At 37.4% G+C, this 19,553-nt stretch overlaps 1 protein-coding gene across 7 annotated transcripts in view; it reads right to left on the bottom strand.

The window, feature by feature from the left end:
* mcf2la (mcf.2 cell line derived transforming sequence-like a) overlaps positions 1-19,553 on the bottom strand; it is a 78,086-nt gene that overhangs the window by 8,085 nt on the left and 50,448 nt on the right. For 4 of the 7 annotated variants that reach the window (XM_084390003.1, XM_084390004.1, XM_084390005.1 and 1 more), the window contains exons 5-25: positions 12,894-13,013; positions 12,649-12,765; positions 10,949-11,098; positions 10,405-10,529; positions 8,385-8,499; positions 8,014-8,133; positions 6,692-6,883; positions 6,190-6,381; positions 5,896-6,055; positions 5,356-5,408; positions 4,870-4,949; positions 4,714-4,780; positions 4,254-4,369; positions 4,096-4,165; positions 3,918-4,010; positions 3,270-3,362; positions 3,057-3,182; positions 2,734-2,955; positions 2,369-2,461; positions 2,157-2,235; positions 1,495-1,668 (exon numbers count right to left, since the gene is read on the bottom strand). In XM_084390003.1, the coding sequence (XP_084246129.1) occupies positions 1,495-1,668; positions 2,157-2,235; positions 2,369-2,461; positions 2,734-2,955; positions 3,057-3,182; positions 3,270-3,362; positions 3,918-4,010; positions 4,096-4,165; positions 4,254-4,369; positions 4,714-4,780; positions 4,870-4,949; positions 5,356-5,408; positions 5,896-6,055; positions 6,190-6,381; positions 6,692-6,883; positions 8,014-8,133; positions 8,385-8,499; positions 10,405-10,529; positions 10,949-11,098; positions 12,649-12,765; positions 12,894-13,013 (2,557 nt within the window). Of the gene's footprint in view, positions 1-1,494; positions 1,669-1,753; positions 1,811-2,156; positions 2,236-2,368; positions 2,462-2,733; positions 2,956-3,056; positions 3,183-3,269; positions 3,363-3,917; positions 4,011-4,095; positions 4,166-4,253; positions 4,370-4,713; positions 4,781-4,869; positions 4,950-5,355; positions 5,409-5,895; positions 6,056-6,189; positions 6,382-6,691; positions 6,884-8,013; positions 8,134-8,384; positions 8,500-10,404; positions 10,530-10,948; positions 11,099-12,648; positions 12,766-12,893; positions 13,014-19,553 lie in introns of all 7 variants that reach the window. The other 3 variants (XM_084390007.1, XM_084390002.1, XM_084390008.1) reach the window with 1 other exon arrangement.

The following is a 19,553-nucleotide window of genomic DNA, read 5'->3' as shown; positions in this document are numbered from 1 at the left end:
GAAAAATAATGGGAGTCAATGGCACTGAACCAACTTAACATAACAAAAACTTAACATAACTTAATTTTTTCTGGCCGTCATATCTAAATATGAAAACAATTTAAAATACATTAATGAGGATGACCGACGTTAAATGACGTTAAATGACAGAAAATATACGTCTATGTCGTGTTGGTTATGCATGGCCTAATTACCCTTAGGAAAATAGTATTTTGGGACAAAATATGACTATATAAGTATTATAAGACTACTATAGAAATACTATAGCGGCTCTAGGATATAATAGAGGTGATGTTCTGTAATACCTCTATAATATTTTTAAGCTGCTATAGTATTTATATAGTAGTCTTATCGTACTTCTGTAGTATGTCACAAATTACTATAGTATTCCTATAAGATTACTATAATATTTTGTCCCAAAATACTATAAGATTATAGTACTTTTTTAGTAAGGGTATGTCCCCCACCGAATCGGCTTCATTAGCCTACCACTTACGGTTTGCAAAGATACAATTATAAAATTACTGCAAACCTTTAATCTATCAATATTTATGTTCTATTATGCATTTAATTGTTATATGACTAACAGAAATTCATGAAATAATATAGGCTAGGCTATAGGCAGACACACAGTAATTACATATAAGTAATACGATATTTATTCAAATGTTGATTTTGAAATTAGTGAACATCACCATATATATGATTAAAAAAAAAAAATTTATTATAAATGAACATTTCTAAAGACAGTTAATAGGCTATTTTACATAGAATATCACAAAAATATTAACAACTTGTTTTTTCAACATCTTCAGTGAAAGTGCACACAGTGAACGTTTCAATGGCAAGAAAAAAAACAATCTATGAATGTCCTATTACAAAGGTACAAAACAGGTACAAAACAGATGTGCAATCTGAACTATAAACACCTACTAAAATGGATTTTGCCATTGACTGGCGCTAACGATTTCAGCAGCTTTCAGTCCATAATGGCGGATGCGCCTCCACAGCGCCATCTACAGACTGTTACCCATAACACAACAGAGTTTCGCCTCTTGGGCTTCTATACTCTTTGACACGGATTCGTTGACTTGACTGATTTCAAATGTGTCCTGTGTAATATCTGAAAGACGACTTCTGAAAATGCGTACACACAGAAAAGTAGCATGTCCGAACACAGTGTTCTAAAAACAGTAGATGAAAAGTCCACAGATGATCTACTGTACTACTTCCGCCAAGATTCTGAAGTGTGCGTTCGATGGACACATTACTATCCCGTGAGGGATTTATAATTGGAAGTGAAACGATGCGACTGACGCCGGTAGGTCACATGACAGTAACAACATGGCGGATGTGTAGACCGGACCATATTCATAATATATAGAGCGTACTCTTTAATGGTCACGGAGTAAATTCAAATGTAGTACCTACTCAGACAGTACGTGATTTTGATTTTCTTGTTCATGTTGTGCATGTTGAGAAGGGCTGACTGACCTTTGACCTTGTCGTTATTTTTGAGTAAGGCAGGCGTACTGGGATCTGCTGCTGTGGGCTCAGTTTTCTTCTCTTCTCCCTTCTTGAGGGTCTTTGGGTTGGTCTTGAAGGGGCTCAGGGTTAGACTGCTGCTGGTGGGAGTTAACTGATCTGAGCTCTTCTGCTGCCTCGCCTCTGAAACACAACATCACAACAGTATTAGACAACTACAAACATAACGTGCTGATAACGTGAAGTGTGTCATTTCTATATACTCTACCGTTCAAAATCTTGGGGTCGGTATGATGTTGGTAATGTTCTCTTATGCTCACCAAAGCTGCATTTATTTGATCAAAAATACAGTAAAATTGTGAAATATTATTACAATTTAAAATAACCGTTTTCTATGTGAATATATTTTAAAATTTAATTTATTCCTGTGATGCAAAGCTGAATTTTCAGCATCATTACACCAGACTTCAGTGTCACATGATCCTTCAGAAATCTGATTGCTGCTCAAGAAACATTTCTTACAATTATTCGTGTTGATATTCTAACAGCCGCTTTATATTTTTGAGGATTTGTTGATGAATAGAGGGTTTTGTTTTAACTGTCACTTTTGATCAAATTAATGTGTCCTTGCTAAATAATAAAAAGAAAGAGTAAGGCACGGAGTCTCTCACCTCTGCAAGCCTTTAGTTGCCCTGTTAGAACCTTCCGGATCTCATTCACCCATGCCGTTTTGATTTCTGGTGTCGGCGCCTGAAAAAATAAACAATAAAATGACCGGAAAGGTGAGTGACAGGATTATAGATTAGATTATATACATCCAATGCTATTTAAATAGACGTAGGATATTTTTACAAGGACAATTGTAAAACGTGTAAGAGTTTACCTGTACAATATACACCTCCTCTCGAGAATTACACCAGATCTCAAACTTTTTGTTGTCTCCTTTTGCATTTTCAGTAATGCCTACAGCACTCATCTAACAGAGGACAAGATATGAACATAATCAGTCTCGTACAGAAACCTGATATTCCCCGTAAATGTGCTTATCTTCATTAACCTTTATTTACACAAGACAAAACACAAATTAAACATGCAGATTACATGAGCATTTCTTCTTTTTCTTGGTTAGATTACACTAAAAATTATACATCTTCCCTTGATTTGCTGATTTCCATGTCAGAGAAGTAATAAATGAAAACAAACTACTTTAATATTCTGTCTTAAACTCCTTTGGCATTCGGGACTTACGTTGAGTGAGTGTTTGAAGCTGTATGACGGGGCTTTCTCATAACCTTCTCCGTTCTCCTCTCGTTTCTTACAGAAGAGCAGAGATTTCTCGTGCAGGAAGAGGTGTCTCTGCATGGGCTTGAAGCGTGCCAGGTCTTTCACTTTCGCGTGACCCTTCTTATGCTCCGTCCACACGCTGAACGACCCCTGCATCATCAAGCGGCCCAGATCGCTGAGGTTGCCCTGGAAACACAGGTCAAGGGTCAACAACGACTCCAAAGGTGTCTTACATTATTGATGACCTTTTTCATTCAATCTGCACATTAAATAATACGCGTCCTTACTTCATATCCAGTGATGGCGATGAGGTGCATGGAGTCATTCACAGCTTTTAGGATACCTAGAATAGAAGAGAGCGCCTCCTGCAGGTCTTCCTCACCGTCACAGCCTTTACTGTACTTCAACAGTTCCTGATGTAAACACACATGAACCACATGAGGTTACCAGACAGAGGTGCAAATGTAGGAATTATATATTTGGGTCTGGGTCTAGTTTACCTTGAGTAAAAGCTGGTATTTGGTTATTCTCTGCACAGGCTTGAGCAGGTACGAGTCCAAACCAAGCTTATGCTCCAGTTTCTTTTGACACTCCTAAAAATAGAATACACAAATTCTTTATTTTTCTTTACTATGAATATAGTTTATGATGATGATTATTGTATAAATATTACTATTAAACTATTATAGTACAGTATTATTTCTGAAACAGTAATAATAATAATAATTAATTTTAAGTTTGGGGCAGTAAATCTTTTTTTAAAGAAGTGTGTGTGTGTGTGTGTGTGTGTGTATATATATATATATAGACTGAAGAAATTCAACTTTACATCACAGGAATAAATTACATTTTTAAATATATTCAAATGGAAAACAGTTATTTTAAATCGCAATAATATTTTACAATATTACGGTCTATACTGTATTTTTGCTCAAATAAATGTAGCCTTGGTGAGCATAAGAGACTTCTTTCAAACCATTGAAAAAAATCCAAAACCATTTAACATTAGTGTATATAAGGTCCTATATATTGTATTCCTAAAATATTAGATATGACGCTCTATAATATGACTTTGGATTATAGAAAAAAAGATGCTTTTATGTAACGTGGCTTAATGGTGTCTGTAGTTTCTTGCAATGTAAGATGACCTGGAAGAAAGCGCAGTCAGAGCACTGTCTCCACAGAGACTCGGAGCGAGGCTTGTTCTGACAGTACTTCTCATATATCTGCAGATCCATCATCTAACAAAACATGAACAAGACATTTGAAAAATCCATTTAATCATGTAATAAACCAGAACAGCACAAGATGTGACATCAGACTCACTCTCTCCAAGAAACACCGGCCCACAAGCTCAGGATAGACTGTGTACGTCTCCAGTTCACGAAGAAAAGTCCTAAAATATATAGAGGATAAGAGGCACTTTAGCTTTATAACACCACACAAGTGGAAGCTCAAACGGAGACAGAGAGGGTTCAACTCACTTCTTGTGGAACTGGTATATCTCAGGCATGTTGCCAAAGAGGATGTCCTTCTTGTGAAGCAGCGTGTTGGGGATGAGATGAGCCATGACTGGATTGTCCATTTCTGCTGCATAACCCTAAACACAAAATCATTTGTCAAGTCAAATGCGCTAAAACTTAAAGTCACCATGAAATCAAAATGGACAATTGCTTTTTTTTTTTTTTTTTTATTATTCATGTGCCCTTGTAATCTAAATAGCTTCCCCTGCCTATTGCAGCATCTTCTCTTCTCTGATGATGCGTTTACTGGCACGAGGGCGGGGCAACCTGTCACTCAAATGAGATCCACCAATAGCAAACCACTCCAAGCCAATCAATTCCCCATGGACAAAATCAATTTTTTTCTGATTTCTGTTTCATGCCGACTTTAAAACATACATTGATCTGACCTCTAGCAGTGAAAGGTGTCAGTGTAACTCACCTCCAGCACACACAGCAGCTCCTCCACATACGCTCTCTCCGTCTCCAACAGCTCGTTCATCACATGCCTGTAGTGGACGGACATTCAACACATAATCAGTCAAATAGAAAATGACACACAATGGCTCACTTTCCTTTTAAGTCGACCCCGACTGACCGTCTAAGCACAGCAAAGTTCTCCTCTTCATCAGAGACAGACGGGTGTCTGCTGCCGTCATTCTGTAAGAGCATCTCTCCCTGCAAATACAAACAACCATGCATTGATTTGTACGTATATAACACGCATACAGTGTCTTGAATATGTGCTCAGACCAATTCTGTCATTTTATTAAATCACACATAGTTTTAGCTCAACGTTCAAATCCACTCAAACTAACTCGACATTTGTTCATTTTTAAACTGCTAAGGTTGCGATCATCTGTAAAAATTGAGAATAAACAATTAAAAATGTATACAATTAAAATAAAAAAAGTTCTAAAAATCTGTTCACTTAATATTCATTTAACAAAAAGCTAAAGTGCAACAAATGCATAAGTGAGCAGTGCAGCCACTGTTGCTTCATTTATCAATAATAAATAAATAAATTATAAATATTACTGCTTAAAAATTAAATAAAACACTTTTCTAGAGATCAGATACCTACTTTTCTGCAGTTTCCATTGATGATATCACCCTCTATAGTCTTCTCCCTATGCGCTGGGGTAAAAAAAAAAAACAAGCATAAAATATAATAATATTATTTTTTGTGGCAATGATCCCTGCAGTTTTCTATTATGAACACTAGATGGCAGAAGAGTAAAATAAGTGAATGTGTGTGTGTGTGTTCTTGTATATATATGGTTTATTATAAGGACACAAATGTGTATAATGACATGGGTATTACAACGTAAACATGGTTAATGAAGACACTTCCTGTGTCCGCATAAACCAAATGGCTTTTTTTGAAAAAGGTTCTGAAGATGTTAATGGTTCTTTATCCCTTTAAAGAACCTTTATTTATTTTTTAAAAGAGTATGGAGATAAAGGTTAGGAACCTGTTTTTGTATAGTGTTACAGCACACAGTGAATGTATATCAGCAGCGCTTGTTCGAGCAAATGATCAAGCATTTTGGACCTAGAAACAGTGATACGTTTCTGGGAAACCCAACCCAACACACAAAAAAGTCACGTTTAGGGGATTAACCTGGAGACAAGATGGGTGATTTGATGATGGCCTCGGGACGTGGGGCGACGGGCTGCACGGGTCGTGTCTGTTTGGCTGCTAACTTCTTAAGACTGACCCTCCTCTTCTCGAACATTTCCTGCATGGACAGCTGCTTCTGAAACACTTTGTCCACCTGATCCTGTTTGAGCACAGAGAAAATATTCATTCAACTTAAACTTGACAAGACATTTGACTAATAATTTCCATATTCTCCATAACACTTAAAAAACCAATACATGTATAAATAAAAATCTATCCTTTTTTGTCTTTTACCCTGAAGTCTTGAGTGAGCACTGACTCATAGTCCCTCCAAATCGCACTCAAATCTGTCAGCTTGTGCTGATTGGCTGTATCCAGGTAACGCTCAATCTCCTGCAGCGCTGACTCCGCCCCATCCTGTGATTGACACTTATCCACAGGCTGAGACGCCAGCAGGTAGATCCCATCATCACACCATTTAGAGGCCTGAGAGTGACGGGAGAAGAAAAAGAGTCAGTCGTCATCATTAAAGAAGTTTTTGTGGCTTTTAGTCCATGTCTGTTAGCTCTGAGACCATTTGTAATCTATTCCTAAGAGTTGACAAAGCCTCCTCCTAAATTATAAATAGAGACTGTGACCTAAACTAAAGGCTATTAGCTATTTAGCAATGTCCATTTGATATGTCTGTCCTGCTCCAACTTCTGGTTTCAAATGGAAAAAAGTAAGCAGAGGAATAAAGTTCTCTCGTTGACTCTTGCACAGCTCTGATGAAGGAATCATCGGGTGGGCCTAGTACCTTCTCCAGAGACTGGTGTAGCTCCATGGCTTTGAGCAGATGAGCTTTCTTCTCGTTCAGCACACCGCTGATCTCCTCACACACAACCCGCAGCTCAGAGCATTTGGGCAGGATGGAATCCACAGCGTAATGAGACGCTTCGATCAGCACATCTGCATCACACGCTAGAGACAGAGCCCGGTCCAACACCTCCTACAGATGGAGAGAAACATTTTTTTTATAATAATACAATTTATAAATAATAATAATAATAGCAGAACACATGAAATTGGTCAAATATAAGAGTAAATAGTACATTTCTAATGACAGTATAGTTATATAATGTACCAAAAGATTATGATGATTTAAATTTCATACAAATGCTGTTCTTTTGATCTTTCTATTCAATAAAGAACCCTAAAAAAATATATATCATGGTTTCCACAAAAATATTAGGCATAAACATTAAACAGTTTTCAACACTGATAATAAGAAATGTTTCTTGAGCAGTAAATCCGCATATTAGAATGATTTCTGAAGGATCATGTGACACTGAAGACTGGAGTAATGATGCTGAAAATTCAGCTTTGCATCACAGGGATAAATTACAGTTTAAAATATATTAAAATAGATATATTAAATTCTATTAATATTTTACAGTGTTTTTACTAAATTTGTGATTAAACAAAATGCAGCCTTGGTGAGCATAAGATACATCTTTCTAAACCAATAAAAAAAATCTTACAGACCCAACCTTTTGAATGGCATGTAAATATCTTTTATTTTAATAAAGTAACCATGGCAGCAATGAAAAACAAATTATGTTAAATAATGTTTTAATCTTTAAAATTCTGCTTTTTTTTTTTTTTTACATTTTATTAGTCAGTCAATCTAATACTTTTTTTTACTTAAAAAATAATAATAAAAAAAATTCAAGTTTGTGGCCACCCAGAACTCCCACAATGCCCCTGTGTCAGCAGAATAATTCCCGCGTAGTGATGGGTGATTTATCACATTGGGTAGAACACCCCCCTCTTCTCTCCGCAGGATGAGGACATGTGGGTGATTTCTGAAAGGGTCTCAAACTGCCGCGCTCAGCGATTTCATTAAGGAAGGTGAAATTTACATGCTTTATAAGACCATATGCCCGTATCTACACACACTAGAACATTATAAGGACAAATGACTGTGCGTTGGGTCTGGATGGAAATGAAGGGAAGAATTGATTTGATCTGTAATAGATTTTTTGCAGTACTATGTTGTTTAATTTTTTATCTGAATAATAGTGTCATAACATCATCGAAAAAAAAAAGAAATTAATTTGACAGCAGGTTAATACTTACACAAGTCCTTTCTTCATGATTGGTCAGCTCTTTCAGGAGATGTTCAGCGTGGGCGGGGCTTATTCCTACTTCCGAGAAGCCTGATAGTCTTTCATACACCAGGTCTAAATGAGCTCTAACCTACAACACAGATGAACAGATTACAACTACTGCTCACACACACACACACACACACACAGTCCATAGGCGTAATGGTTTTTATACTGTACAAACTGTATATTCTATCCCCTTACTCAATTCACATCTAAATATTAGATGAAAAACCTATAAATCTGAAATGTTGCAAGTAAATAAATAATAATAAAAAAAACAATGCATCTCTACTGAAATCATGTTTAAGTGATGCAGATGAACCAGTCTATGTAGCTCACCTCCCTGTAGTCCTGCTCAAAATGCCGCAGTTGCAGACATTGCTCTAGCTTGGTCTGATGTTTGTCCCAAAAATCATCAAATGCTGTTTCAGTCTCATCTAATTGACCAAGCAACCTATAGAAAGAAAGAGAAGAATACTTTCACCAAACGGTCACCATTCACTATCTTCCAAGCTGCTTTTTACCATACATTAAAAACATACAGTGAACAGTAGCCAAACTGTTCTGAAACCAAAAGAGACCGTAGCTTCCGAAGTCATAAAAATCATGCCCACTATCATAGCTCTGAAATCTCATTCTGTATGATAAAAACCTTAAAGGATGCAAAATTCACTTTTATATGGTGTTTGCATATAAATGTGTCTTTGCAGTGTGTGGACACAACCACCATGCAATGAAAAAAATCCATTCACTCAAATCCTTTTAATCCTCAAAAAGCCTAAACACTCTCAATAATCATTCAAGCCGTTTGGATTTTCTGAGCAATATGAAGGCATATTGCTCATGCTCCGCCCACAACTACTGACGGACTGTCCTGTATTAGCATATTTCCCGTATTAGCATATTTCCACCCTCAGCCATTTGTATACTGTCCGCCAAGGCAGCACTTTAGTGTCTTGCGTCGACACCCCCCATGGAAGAGAGGGTATGGGGTGAGCAGTTGCTCATTATCATTTAAAGAGACAAGCACCGAAACGGGTCACTGTGAACAGAGCTGTTTTTGAGGAGGTAAAAACGGTGTTGTTTTACACTAAGGCTTTGACTTTTGCCCAAAAATCATATTCAAAGTTCATTTGTTTATTAATATTAATATTCAAATATATGTGAATATTTATTAATAATATTTTATTCTTATATAATTTTATTCTCCCCCCCGATCCCTCCCCCCCTCCCTCCCTCCTCCTCTTCCAGCTTGCCGGGATGTAGTGACAGGTGGGCTCTCATGTTGCTGGTCGTCGCGTGGTATGGGAGTTTGGTCCTACATATTTTACACATCACTTTGTCCTTACTTGTGATTTTTCCGTTTCTTTGGGAACCCAAAGTAGCGCCACACGTTGCTTTTCAAATTGTCAGGAGTGTAGTTTTCGAACTCCTCGCCAGGCGTGGTTGTTGTAGGCGTTGGCGCGGCCATTGTTTTGGTATACAAAATAGGCACTAACCAGGACGCTAACGTCACCTACAGGAGCCCAGATGACCAATAATAGCCTTGCTAATGAGCTCACGATTCACAACTTCACCAGGCGTGAAAAAGCCTCGGAATCTGAATTTGAAAACAACGTTTACAAGCAAACACATTTACAAAAAATAGTGCCCATAACAGGTTCGAATATTAAAGGCTGCCTAATATTCGTTCGAATATCATTATTTTTTTTAAATATTCGAATTATATGCGAATAACGAAGTTCGGAGTCAAAGCCCTATTTTACACAACCATTGAGGAATTTTAACCAAAGTATGTTACAAATTTTACATGAAGACCCTAAAGAATCATACCAACTTGTGTAAAATGGGAACTCGATGACCCCTTTAAACAAATATAGCCACATCAAGATAATAAAGGCTGACAGCAGATGCCTGTGGATATTAACACACACACACACACAGATCCCAGAACACTGCTTCAGTGAAAGGTCATGTGAGTAGAGCTGGACTTCCTGTAAGTTAATGCTCTTTTTGCATGCGTGTCTGTAGATTTGCTGTATAATCTTCACCAGGTGGCTTGTCTTGTTGTGTATGCAAAAGCACAGCTGACCAGAACAGCTTAATAAGGACGAAAACTGACCAAGGACACGCAACAGTCTTCTGCTGGATTGTAACCTTCTGGTCTCTCCTTTTTGCATTCCAGCACAATAGATTGTATCTCTCTCACTCACAAACACACACACACACACACACACACACACACACACACACACACACACACACACACACACACACACACACACACACACACACACACACACACACACACACACACACACACACACACACACACACACACACACACACACACACACACCTCTGAACAGTGGCCAGATTCTCCAGTTCATCCTGGTTCATGGTGTAATCTGGATCTTTCACCAGCGGCTCATTGATGCTCTCCAGCAAACGTCCTCCCTGACAGAGAGCGATCCTCAAGTCATCCTGCACACACACACAAACACACACACACACAAAATAAATATGCTATTCAGTCTGGATGATGACCATGAATTATTTATGTAACTTAAGGTTTGTTTATAGCTTACGGCCATGTGAATAATCCATGTTAAATTATTAATGATCTTACTGGACCCCTTGTCAAAGACTATGCCCAATACTGAATATATTATATATGACAAAACATAAAATAAATGACACGCAAAATGCAATCAAGTATCATTTTGCTTTCTTTTTACATAATGAATAATAAATAAAAAAATACTAAAATAAATACAACAATAAAAAATAATGTCCATTTATTTACATATTTGTAAGAAGCTGTGTTGAAGCAGGATAATGTACAATAAGCTGGTCATTATAAATAAACCCAGATGTTTAGTAGTTGTACTCTGTTTTCTGACCTTCATCTTGTCCTTTTTCTCTGTGTGGATGGTTAGAAGGTTGGACGTGGCCTCGACATCATTGGGCAGTTCTGTCTCTGCCAGCTCTGTCCCGAAAGACTGGAGAGTCTGTGCTGTTTTCTTCACCATCAGAGCAAAACCTTCAATGGCCTACAGGCACAACAACACAAACCAAGAGTCACAAATGCTGGATCAGTGCAAAACTACACCGGTCACATAACAGCAAGATACCCAAACACACTATCACTAACGGCTGAGTGCGCAACAAATACAAAACATCCACAAGCACTACAAACAAGGGCACAGTACTTAAACACAGCAGCCACAGATCAATACGGATGTGCTGAAAATCAATTACTGATTACTTAAAAGCAAGTCCACAAATGCAACGAGAAGAACGGCAATTCATTTGCTCGAGATGAAGGCCGACATCCTCCTGGAGGACTCATTTTTTTTAAATCCGTCATTATAATGATGAAGAACCAAGACTAAAGGTGTGTTTGGAATGCTATTGCATTTTATCATCCTACTACTAAATATGCATAGTATGAAGATGAACATTTCCACTTTTACTACATGTACAGAATTCAGTGATAGCACACTGCATAGAACTGCATCACATAATGCAACTTGTCCTTCAATCTCATGAGTAATAAATACACTAGGACACACACACATTGTTTTTTCATGTTTTATGGGGTCTTTCCACAGACATAATGGTTTTTATACTGTACAAACTGTATATTATATCCCCATACACTAACCCTACCCATCAGAGAAAACTTTCTGCATTTTTACACCCCAAAAAAAAAAAAAAACCACACAAAAAAACATCACTTGTATGATTTATAAGCCGAGTTCCTCTTGGGGACCAAAACAAATGTCCCCATAATGTAGGGTTTGCCAGGACACACACACGAACAGTAGCCAAGTTCTCCATTTCATAGTGTAATCTGATTTTTAACCATGATTTTTAACATCTATTAAAAATTCCATGTGTAAATCAATGACATATTACCCTATTTACCATTCAAAGTTTGCGGTACGTAAAGCTCGAAAAAAATCATACTTTTATTTAGCAAGGATGCATTGAACGGATTAAAAGTGACCGTAAACCCATTTATAATGTTATAAAAGCTTTCTATTTCAAATAAATGTTTTCAGCATGATGATAATAATAATAATAGAAACGTTTCTTGAGCAGCAAATCAGTATATGAGAATGATTTCTGAAGGATCATGTGACACTGAAGACTGGAGTAATGATGCAGAAAATTCAGCTTTGATCACACGAATGAATTACATTTTAAAATATAACAAATAAGAGAATTCTTTCAAAAACATAAAAAAAATCTTACCATCACCAAACTTTAGAACGGTAATGTATTTCTGCAATTATCAATGCTCACTGACATACAGTACCCATGTTACATAAGAGGTCATGTGACAAATAGCATACTATAGTTTATTGTAGGATAGTATACTATAGCACATACAGTAGTATACCATACACAGCATATACCGCACACTACATGCTATAGCATTTCCTTCCTTTCATGCTATTTTTTGTAATCTTATGTCATTTACTCATAAATAATTATTTTTGTCGTTCATTCATTGAGTGGCCAATCTAACCAATCCCCACTCTTCATTTCTGCGTTCCAACCATCAGTACTGTAGTGAAACTGGATCTGTACTCACGGTGCGGTGTGAAATCCATTTCTCGTGGCAGTACTCCTGCGTGCCACCCAGTTCCTGCGTGAGCTGTGTGCGGTCGATGTAACTGTGGAGCTCAGTCACAGAGCTGAGCATGATCACCTACACACACACACACACACAGTTCATAATATAGGCCACTTCTCTCATGTCAGCGTATAATCCAATTCATTACGCTCTTCATTAACCACACGTTCCACAGATGAGGCTGTGTGTGTGTGCGTACTTACCGGCACCTTCATTTTAAACTCATCCTTGTTAAACTTAAATAAGATGTCTGAGAGAGTCCGCTGTAAGAGTGTTGTGGGTCTCAGTACCAGCACCAGCTGCAGGTTGCCTGGGAAAGAGCCCTACAAAACACACAAACACAGAGAAAACTAAGAAAAAACATCTAAAACAGGCAAGAAAAATAAATATTAATACCAAAGCTTATGGTAGTGAGCCATTACATTTGACTGGTACAGCCTCCCTCCCACTGTCTGCATTGACACACACACACACACACACACACACACACACACCATCTATATTCTGTTGCCATGACAACTCAGTTTCTTGAGAGACTAGAAAGGCTAACAATGGTCTCACATATGCTTCCCTCCCTGAGCTCTCTCTCTCCCTCTCTCTCTCTCTCTCACCCTCTATTTCTTATTGAATGCATGAACACACACACCCCTCACAGAGTTCTTATGTTTACAGTCTCTTCATTAAAATGCCTCCCTACTGGGCACCGCGTCAAATCAAAAATATGACCGCAGATCAATACAGAGCTGTGATGTTTGCGTGGACTGTGGAGTGGGTCTCATGACAGCTGAAGGCAGTGTAACTGACTCTGTGTGTGTGTGTGTGTGTTGGTCAGTAAGCAGTGAAGCAGAAAGAAGAGGCTTTACAATGTGACACTGAGAACTGATTTAAAAAACATTGGTCCTGTATTATGAATATATCTGACCACTAAAAATGATAATAATTATGTTTATTCAGTCACAATAAATAATTTCCTTTATAAGAAAAGAATAAAATATCAATTCAGTTAATACAGTCTAGTATTAACTAATAAATATTAACATTTAACATTTTTTATCTAATTAATAACATGATGTGCCTATTCATTAATCTAATGAATCACAAATCATACCCCAAAAGATTATTTAAAGTCATTATTGTGTTAAATGAGAAAAGCATTAAATAGACATTACAAAAAGTATGAATGAAATATAGTTTTAGAATGAAATATTTTATTTGATTAGACAAAATTTACACATAACCTTTTAGGCTACAGTGGCCATGATTTTATTTGTATTTTTTCAGAAGCTGCATTTACAGACCAAAAGCGATTTGTTACAAACATTCTTCAAAATATCTTTATTCATGTTCCACAAGAGAAAGAAAGTCATACAGATTTGAAACGACACATGGCTGAGTAAATGAGGACCTCCGATGCAAAAGCCTCTAAAAGCCACCTATGTCAAAAAATGAGATAATAATATTGAGTGAATGCTCTCCGCACATAGTATACGTTCATCAAATACCTTCACGTCAAACTCACTAAATCCCAGCCTCAGCCCATTCAGAAATGTCGGTACTTGGGTAGAAACCTATACATAGGAGCCTGATAAAAATGTTAATATTAAAGAAAAACGTTAGACGGGCTTGGAGGCTTTTGCATCATTTTTTCAAAATGTAAATAAACCATTTTCATTTTTGGGCAAACTATCCCAAAAATATGATTTATTGATTTTATTTTTTCAAATAATTTTCACTAAATAAGAAACTAAAACTGCCAGTAGGTGGCGGTAAATGTGTAAGCCATTGAGTCATTCATTCATTCATCGATTCGTTCATATGGTTGATTCATTCAGGAAACAAGTAAATGGCTCTCTTTATGAATCACCCGATTGATTCGCTCAAAACACGGATTCATTCGGTAAACTGGTAATGAAACAACACTGTGTTGCTCGGAGCCGCACAACAGTTCTGCTCTGGCTTTATAGGTAATAATTTCAATGGCAAAATGTAGCAAAAATAGACAATTTTGTGTCTAAAATTTAACAATTATTTATTGAACTGTTGTATAAAATCAATTTGCACTATTCGGGACAAAAAACGCACTTGTGTGATATTGCGCTCGTTACATATGTAATATTGCTAAATCATATGATATAAAAATGAGACAAAAGCGAAAACTCATGTTTGTAGCACAAATAGTGCTGGTTTAAAACAAAACCCCAAGTATATGATATAGGCTATTTATATAAATAAAAATTCAAGTCAAATTTCATTATCATGTTCATACTGCACCATCACTGCATTCAAATGCACCCAACTGCCCAGTCACTCTGTCCACAGACTTAAAGGGGGTGGCGAGATCCACAATCAAACACTTGAGCCATCCCAAGAATCACAGTCAAGTCCGTACAGCTCAGCGGGAATCTGCCAAACATGCGATAATCCTACAGAGGGCTGATCTCACAGTCTGCCACGCTGAAATGCCTCCAGCTCTGGGTTTCGAAGGAAATTTGTTTACGGTGCCCACCCCCCTTTTATTCTTGGACAGTGCTGTTGTTTGTTTGTATTCTCGTTTAACAATTAGGAGAGAGTGAGATTCAAGGGCTAATGAGAATCATTAGAGTGGCAATTGGACGTTTGTTTGCAGAGTGGACCTCAACACGATGAGATATGCTGATTTGTTAACCTCACAGCTGAAATTTTACATATTCGGCACATAGCTCGTCATGATTTGAATGGATATCAAAGCATCTGGCTTGTTGAGCCAGAAAGCAACGACCTAGCAACCGCCAAAACACACTAACAACTGAACAAATATAATTTATTAACATTCCATGTACTCTTTGTATACATTGTCCAAAGCAATTGTCAAACCCAAATGAGCAAAAGATTTCCCATTCATAATGCCCATAAAGACTCACTCAGTTCCATTACAAACCTCATGTTTGATTGCTGACAAAGGAGTCTCCTCAAATTGAACCCCGCCTTTATATTACCATGACAATATCCTGTTCCTCTGAGGCAGATTGGCCATGCTTGTCCCAAACACGCTGGCAATAACCGAAGAGTCACAGGGGTCGGCTGTGAGCACAACAGGAAGTCGGAGAGAAACGCCCCATTATTGAGTCCTCCATTAAAGCTCATTCAAGCAGATGTGACCAACACAGCTCCTCTTTTAGGAAGCTTTAGTAAACCGCTGTGTGTCTGTGATTGTATTACACGATTGCCTTGGGTCTCTCATAAAGACTGCAATTACAAGATAACGTACCATTGGTCTCGTTGCGTTCAGAAAATGAATTGAATATGGTTACATGCACAGTGCAAACACACACCCTATGTTTTCCCAAATTAACAACTCCATGTTGTTTCTCCATGTTGCAGTGAAAATGTGGTCACCCTCCCTTCCCCCATAACCGCTCACTCACGGCATTATTATTATTATGGGTGCGTGTGTGTGTGCGCATTTCGTGCTTGTGTGTAAGGACAGCAGTAGTGTTTGTCAACACACATTGTCGATGCTGATAATGATACCTAGAGAGCAATGATGATAATGGGTCATAAATCTATTTGTGTGTATATATAGAGATAGATTAATAGGACAAACATCACTAACTCACACACACGCCACACTTTCCAGAAATGAAACCGGAAAATAACAGGATATTGAGAGTGAGAACAAGTGTGAGACAGAGAAAGGAATTACTATGTGCATTTATGGGGGTGTAACTCAATGTTCTCCTGGGAAAGCCATGTGTGTGTGTGTGTGTATGTGTGTGTGTGGAGATGGAGAAACCGTGTCTCCAGGGAGCAGCTGCCACGACACTGATACACCACAGACTAATCAGACACGTGGCACGTGGAATTCAATTAACGTACACACACACACACACACACCCTCCAGTCCACAAACCAACTGCATTTCCTAATTCAATACACAATTCTAATTCAATTACTTTTTTGATTAAATTGGATAGTAAAATGAGCCACACAAAACCAGAAACATTCCAATAAATAGCAAGGAATCTAAATCCCACTGACCCTAATGCTCACCTCCGTGACCTTTCACCTCAGGACTAACCTCATATACCCTGTGCGAAAATCACAGTTATGTACAGCTCAACGTCACAGGTGAAACGCCTCCTCATCAGCGTGTTTCACTCTTAATAACCGCGGATGGACGTGAGGGACCCAATGAGGTGTGTGTTCAGGACAGGACACTGATGAAGTCACTGAGCGCCAGGAGAAAACACAGATGGCATTAAGCAGTTCTTATGACTGAAAATGTTTTAGCGTCATAAATGGTTGAACTTATCAGCTAGTCTCATGTAAGGACAGGTTTAGCTGACACATACACTCTTATAAATAAAGCTTCTTTAATGGCATCGATGATTTCACGAATTTCAACTTTAACATCCAGAGAACCTTTGCATTCCACAAAGGGTTCTTTATAGATCATTAAAATGTTCTCCACACTAAGAAGAAAAGGGTATTTTAAGAACTGTTCACTGAAAGGTTCTTTGGGGAATTTGACATTGATGCTTTAGAAAAGCTTTATTTCCAATGTCAGATTGGAGTGAAACGCATTTTGTACAGCTTCAACTTCTGATTATCCACTACAAAAAACATTGCCTGATCCATATATATAATAAAGTCTTGGAATTGGCTACTTCAAAGACTCTACCCGTAGGGTAAAAATGGATGTGGATGCTTTTTATTCCCTTTTACTGCAGATGTCATTGGGTGGACGCTCTCCTGTCTTTCAACACACGAGCCTCTTAACAACCTCCCTTGAGACGCCGGAGAGAGCACTGAAGGAGATGCCCATCCACGCTTTCAGGTCAAAGAAAGGAAATGTTCACCATAATAAAAGACCTCTAAACACAGCTAGCCTGGAGGCTGAGTCAGTTTAGAGTCTCAGTCATTGTGGAAACAACAGTGCATGCTGTACATACACCCCTTAATAAAACTAAATAAAATCAAATTTACATTTTAATAAGAAATAAATAAAATGTGAGTTTTAGAAAGTTTATGACAAATAATGATCATGAGATGTTAATATGGGATTTATATTTAAAAAAAATGTGTGGGGGGAGGATCATTGGTCATCCATTGCAAATATTACAAGGATAGTACAATATTTCAATTTAGCTACATTGGGGAAGATGTTTATCTCTGCCCAATTATCATACATTAGCATGCATTAGCACACATTAAAATTTCCTAAAGTGAATTAGATTGGGCCATACGGGGACTAGTTCCGCCAGACTTCTTTGTTCATTGGTGCATGTTGTAGAACGCACAAAATTGCACAAATCTAAATGCAAATCGATTAATAGCACCAATTCTAATAACAAAAAATACATTAATGAGAGTGTGCACAAGGGATTTTGTTCCATGTTAAAAGAAATAAAGAAAGTGATGAACACACTTGCAATTAGGCCGTAAACGAAACGCATTAAGAACATCATTAACCAATGTAACGCATAGCACAAGCAAACCCGAACGTCAACATTTCTTCCATGATATATACCGTCTTATTGTTCTTAATCTGTTCATTTATGAAGCAACATCATTTGTATTTGAGTAAATATTACCTATAAGGACTATATTGCACAGAATGGGACTGGTGAAGTCCCATTATTGCACACAATGGGCTTCATTTCGAATTATTATGTATAATGTTACTAGGATTCCAGACACGTGTAGGAAAATCTCCTCTGGCCGTTCCACACCAGCTGCACTGCTGATAACCATTACCAATCAGCCATATGTGCTGTGACGGAGGTTAGAGAAAGAAAGGAGTAGATTAAGTGCTTGTGTGTGTGAGGAGAGAGAGCGAGAGAGAGAGGGAATGAGAAGAAAGGAAAAAGGGGAGGGAGAGAGTACTGTATGTTGGTACAGCAGGGTAAAAGCTCCAGGTCACAAATTTTGTGACAAATGAAGAATTATTAAAAAATTGACTGACTATATTGATGGAGCAACCAAAATTCCTTTAAAGCTAGACACAAAATTAAGTAAATAACTACCAATTGAACCAAATTCAATAGTTTGGGGTCAGTAAGATTTTTAAAAATATTTTTGAAAGAAGTCTGTTATGCTCATCATGGCTGCATTTATGTGATCAAAAATACAGTACAAACAGTGATATTGTGAAATATTATTACAATTTAAATTAAGTGTTTGTTATTTTAATATATTTTAAAATGTAATTTATTCCTTTTCAGCATCATTACTCCAGTCTTCAGTGTCACATGATCCTTCAGAAATCATTCTTATATTATGATTTGCTGCTCAAGAAACATTTTTATTTTTATTATTAATATTGAAAAGTAAATTTCTGCTTAAAATTTTTGCGGAAACTTTAGTCATCTTATTTGATGACGAGAAATTTCAACAGAACAGCATTTATTTGAGATAAAAATCTTTTGTAACATTATAAATGTCTTTACTGCCACTTTTGATCAATTTCATGCATCCTTACTGAATATTCTGAAAACAAAAAACTTATTGACTCCAAACTTTTGAACATAATGCCCCTTTTGTCATTTTGATACAGTAAGATGTAACATTTTTACCCAGGAGGCCTCTCACCGGGTTAAAAACTGTAAACCTGCAACCAATATGAAGATCTGAAGTGCAATTGACAGGAAGGTTGAAAGTTTAAAAAAAGAGAAAGAGAGAGGGACATGAGACAAAGGAAGAATGATAATCCTGTTATTTCATTACTGTCAAACCTCTGACATCAACCACTGCAGCAAAATGCATTATGGCTATGAAACAGAGAGAGAAATTCCTCTCTCTTCATGGCACAAGATAATCCTGGAGTGTGTCATCATTTCTCTAAACTAAAGGGGTTTGTGGAGGAGTGTAAAATAAACCTCTCT

The sequence above is a fragment of the Rutilus rutilus genome (assembly GCF_951802725.1).
Source record: "Rutilus rutilus genome assembly, chromosome: 2".
NCBI lineage: Eukaryota > Metazoa > Chordata > Actinopteri > Cypriniformes > Leuciscidae > Rutilus > Rutilus rutilus.
Note: the sequence above shows the minus strand (reverse complement) of the source record. Positions and strands in the feature narration are given on the sequence as shown.